Source organism: Cebus imitator, unplaced genomic scaffold (genome assembly GCF_001604975.1).
Source record: "Cebus imitator isolate Cc_AM_T3 unplaced genomic scaffold, Cebus_imitator-1.0 Scaffold254, whole genome shotgun sequence".
In the NCBI taxonomy this organism is placed as follows: domain Eukaryota; kingdom Metazoa; phylum Chordata; class Mammalia; order Primates; family Cebidae; genus Cebus; species Cebus imitator.
The window spans coordinates 2,971,264-2,976,097 of NW_016107569.1; the positions used below are offsets into that span (position 1 = coordinate 2,971,264).

At 51.4% G+C, this 4,834-nt stretch overlaps 1 protein-coding gene across 7 annotated transcripts in view; it reads right to left on the reverse strand.

Moving 5' to 3' along the window:
- The window catches only part of PHYHD1 (phytanoyl-CoA dioxygenase domain containing 1), a 19,990-nt gene that overhangs the window by 5,487 nt on the left and 9,669 nt on the right, over nucleotides 1-4,834 (reverse strand). For 2 of the 7 annotated variants that reach the window (XM_017499145.2, XM_017499143.2), the window contains exons 4-8: nucleotides 3,927-4,040; nucleotides 3,764-3,811; nucleotides 1,240-1,295; nucleotides 1,096-1,158; nucleotides 390-411 (exon numbers count right to left, since the gene is read on the reverse strand). In XM_017499145.2, the coding sequence (XP_017354634.1) occupies nucleotides 390-411; nucleotides 1,096-1,158; nucleotides 1,240-1,295; nucleotides 3,764-3,811; nucleotides 3,927-4,040 (303 nt within the window). The remainder of the gene's footprint in view (nucleotides 1-389; nucleotides 412-1,095; nucleotides 1,159-1,239; nucleotides 1,296-3,763; nucleotides 3,812-3,926; nucleotides 4,041-4,834) is intronic. The other 5 variants (XM_017499149.1, XM_017499146.1, XM_037728062.1 and 2 more) reach the window with 4 other exon arrangements.

Here is a 4,834-nt window from a genome sequence, read left to right on the forward strand (position 1 = left end):
ACGCGCCACCATGCCCAGCTAATTTTTTGTATTTTTAGTAGAGACGGGGTTTCACCTTGTTGACCAGGATGGTCTCGATCTCTTGACCTTGTGATCCACCCGCCTCGGCCTCCCAAAGTGCTGGGATTACAGGCTTGAGCCACCGCGCCCGGCCGGAAATCTGTATTTTTAACCAGCTAGGTGTTGCTATCAAGTTCAGGACCCACTATGCCTGGAGCGCAAGGTTTCTCTGCCAAGTCACTATCAGAGGAATGAACGGAAAGCGGCTCTTCCTCTCTGGCCCAGGCTCCTACAGCAGCAAGCAGTTTCCCTCCTAAAGATCTGACAGCCACTGTTGGCTTAGATGTCCCACCCATGGCCTTTTCAGGGGCCCACAGCTCTCAGCTCACCTTCACCGCCAATGTGAGGTTGCTGCAAGAGACAGAAAAAGCCTAGTGAGGACAGAGGGTGGAGAGGAGCAGGGCTTGCTCCATTTCACCATGCTGGGCAGGCTGGTTTCGAACTCCCGACCTCAGGTGATCCACCCTCCTTGGCCTCCCAAAGTTCTGAGATTTTCCTGCCAGGATTTCACGTCCACACCCAGCTGCTGGGCACCTATTGTGTGTCAGGCCCAGGAGGGATGCAAAGAGAAATCCTCTCCCCGCCCAAGAAGGAGTTCCTAGCATCTGCAAGCACACACATGCTTAACAAGATCACAAAGCAGAACGGGGCAAGGACTGGAAGGAGAGGCTAGGAACAGGCCAGCAGTTGAGCCTTCCAGCCCTAGAGTCAGACAGGCCCCCCTTTTCTCAGGGGTTCTTGAAGGCTTCTTAGATGAAGTGGCACTAAGCGGGGTCTTGAAAGCGGGGAGCACAGCATTTCAATAGGCAAAGAAGGGAGGAGGGAGGCCTGGGGATGACCCTCTCTCCTATCACTAAATTTTAACTGAGCATCAACTAAATGCCAGGTGCTGTAGCCAGAGGAGACTGATTTTCCGCATTCTCCCACCAGCATAATTCCAGCAACTTTTGGCCCATGGTAAGAAAGGGCTTGGGATGAGCTGTCTGTCCATTGTACAGATGGTAAACTGAGGCCTGGAGAGGACGTGGAGCTCACCTTAAAGATGTACATGCTCTGCACCACCACAGGCATCTGGAGGCCCAGACTTCTGGCCAAGGCCTGGAGGGGGGCATAGGTCATGCTGCCAGCCTACCACACACATGGCCCACCCTCCTGGCCCTCACCCCCACCTCTGCTCACCTGCACCTTGGGAGAGTGTGTGATGCTCCTGAAGATGGGGTCGTGGGCGTGCAGAGCTGCAGGAGGGGAAGAGGCTGACGGCCCGTCTCAGGCCCACGTGGCCCTCCACACCCAGCTCTGGGCACCCACACTCAGGCTCACTTGGACATTGTCACCTGTTTTGTACGTATTAACCCTTCTGCTTGTTTATAACCGAGTAATGGGCCCCACAGGAGCCCTCCCCCGCCCCAGGCCCTATGCCATCCATGCCCTTGTTCTTGACCTTCTGGGCATCTGGGAAGCTCAGTCCAGCCCCGACTCCCCACCCCTCACAGATGACTAAGGGCTCCAAGGGGCCAATCACACGGTAGCAATCTCAGTACCACCACTTGCTCTGTGTGACCGCGAGTAACCATGTCTCTCCCGTAAGCCTGTTTCCTCTTCTGTCGAATAAGGATTAGAGGAACCCGGGAGGCAGGGCTGCTGTGGGACTTGATGGGCTAATGAATGTGCAGTGACAGCCCAGGGCCTGGCATGGGATAGTCCCTCATTGTCATAAACATAAGACTGAATGGATTTAATGCCACTGAGCTGCGTACTTTAAAATGGTGATGATGGTATGGTAAATCTTACATGTATTTTACCCCAGCTTGCCTACAAGCCTATCACGATATAAATTCAGGTTTAACAATAAGCATTCTAGGCCAGGCGCAGTGGCTTATGCCTGTAATCCCAGTATTTTGGGAGGCCGAGGCAGGAGGATCACTTGAGCCCAGGAGTTCAAGACCAGCCTAGGCAACATAGCAAGACCTCATCTCAATTTTATTTAAAAAAATAAATAAGCGGCCAGGCACGGTAGCTCATGCCTGTAATCCCAGCACTTTGGAAGGCCCAGGTGGGCGGATCACCTGAGGTCGAGAGTTTGAGACCAACCTGACCAACATGGAGAAACCTTGTCTCTACTAAAAATACAAAAATTGGCCAAGTGTGGTGGCGCATGCCTGTAGTCCCAGATACTCAGAAGGCTGGGGTGGGAGAATCACTTGAACCTGGGAGGCAGAGGTTGCGGTAAGCCAAGATCATGCCATTGCACTCCAGCCTGGGCAACAAGAGCGAAACTCCGTTTCAAAAATAAATAAATAATTAATAAATAAATAAACAATCTACATAACAAATTATAATGTATGATCCTAAAGAAAAAAAGTGAGGGTTTTCTTACTTGGCTTTGGAGTCTCAGAATCGGGACCCTGTCAGCAGGTCAGGTGCCTCTTACGGTGACTCCAGGGAGCACTGGACCCAGGAGCGCCCCACGCCAGGCAGTAGACAGTGGAAAAGCCTGCATATGCCCATCTGTTGGGGGGGATCAAGTGGACTCTGGATCCCCAGTGCTGTAGCAGCAGTGTCATGATTAGCACAGGACCAGAGGGGAGCCTGCAGCAGAAATGCCACCTGCCTGACCACTAACTTACTATCGGCTTTCTTTTTCTTTTTTTTTTTTCTGAGATGAAGTTTCACTCTTGTTGCCCAGGCTGGAATGTAGTGCCGCAATCTTAGCTCACCGCAACCTCCGCCTCCTGGGTTCAAGCGATTCTCCTGCCTCAGCCTCCTGAGTAGCTGGGATTATAGGCATGTACCACCATATCAAGCTAATGTTGTATTTTTAGTAGAGACAGGGTTTCACCATGTTGGTCAGGCTGGTCTCGAACTCCTGACTTCAGGTGAACTGCCCACCTTGGCCTCCCAAAGTGCTGGGATTACAGGTGTGAGCCACCGAGCCTGGCCATATGGGCTTTCATTAAGGCTCCTAAACTCTTCAGGCCTCAGTTCCTCCATTTTCTTTTTTTTTCTTCTTTTCTTTTTTTTTGAGCAGTGTTTTACTCTGTCTCTGTCACCCATGCTGGAGTGCAATGGCACAATCTTGGCTCACTTCAACATTCCCTTCCTAGGTTCGAGCGATTCTCCTGCCTCAGCCTCCTGAGTAGCGGGGACTACAGGTGTGCACCACTACACCCACCTAATTTTTGTTTTCTTTTGTTTTGTTTTTTTGAGACAGAGTCTCACTCTATCATCCCAGGCTGGAGTGCAGTGTCGCAATCTCAGCTCACTGCAACCTCCGCCGCCCAGGTTCAAATGATTCTGCTGCCTCAGCCTCCCAAGTAGCTGGGATTACAGGTGCCTGCCACTGCGCCCGGCTTATTTTTGTATTTTTATTAGAGACGGGATTTCACCATCTTGGCCAGGCTGGTCTTAACTCCTGACCTTATGATCCACCTGCCTCAGCCTCTCAAAGAGCTGGGATTACAAGCGTGAGCCACCACACCCAGCCAATTTTTGTATTTTTAGTAGAGATGGGTTTTCACCGCGTTGGCCAGGCTGGTCTTGAACTCCTTTTTTTTTTTTCTTTTTACAGATCCTCCCTGGTGAACTCCTGATCTCAAGTGATTGGCCCACCTTGACTTCCCGAAGGGTTAGGACTACAAGCGTGAGCCACTGCTCCCAGACAGTTCCCCCATTTTCTTTCCTGCACCCCCAAGCCCCTGCTCACCATGGCCAATTTTGTTGATGGATTTCTCTGGAGGGACCAGGAAATTTCCTGTGGCACAAAGAACAGATAAAGGCAGAGAACTGGTGTCTATCCTTCCATGGGCAGCTGGCCTCAGCAGGCTTCCAGCCCTGGGGGCAGATACCCGCATCCCGCCCACCCTCACCATGTCTCCTCTCCAGCTCTGGGGACCCCGCTCCAAACCTTTCTCATCAAAAACGCCTTTCTCAAAGAAGAATCGAATCTTGTCACCACTGCTTAAGAAATAGTCTGTGCTGCCCTGTGGAAAGAGGACATCAGAAGACTGAGAGAGCATCCCGGGGTCAGAGGTGGGCCTGGCAAAGAGGGAGGTAGATTCAAAAGCTTCCCACCCCATAGGGCTACAGACCCCCGGGGGTTTCTCAGACTTGTCCACTGAGGCACAGACAATGAACCAGAACTTCAAGTGCCTGGAAGCACAGCCCAAAGAATTCAACATGGAACTTCTTGGAAACTTCACTAGACTGTTATTCAGAACAGGAATGCCAGAGTTCAACAGGGCTGGTTCCCTGGTAGCCTTGGGTCCCCGGTTTTAAGTCTCCAAGCCTTGATTTTCTCATCTGTGAAAAAGGAATAATAATGGCTGGGCTAGAGGCTCACACCTGTAATCTCAGCACTTTGGGAGGCTGAGGCGGCAGATCACTTGAGGCCATGAGTTCGAGACCAGCTTGGCCAACATAGTGAAACTTTGTCTTCACTAAAAATACAAAAATTAGGTGAGTGTGGTGGTGGGCACCTGTAGTTCCAGCTACTCAGGAGACTGAGGCAGGAGAATTGCTTGAACTTGCAAGGCAGGGATTATAGTGAGTGGAGACTGTATCACTGCACTCCAGCCTGGGCGACAGAGCAAGACTCTATCTCAAAGAAAAGGAATAGGGCGAGGTGGCTCACGTCTGTAATCCTAGCACTTTGGGAGGCCGAGGCGGGCGGATCATGAGGTTGGGAGTTCGAGACCAGACTAACATGGTGAAACTCCATCTTTTTTTTTTTTGAGTCGGAGTTTTGCTCTTGTTACCCAGGCTGGAGTGCAATGGC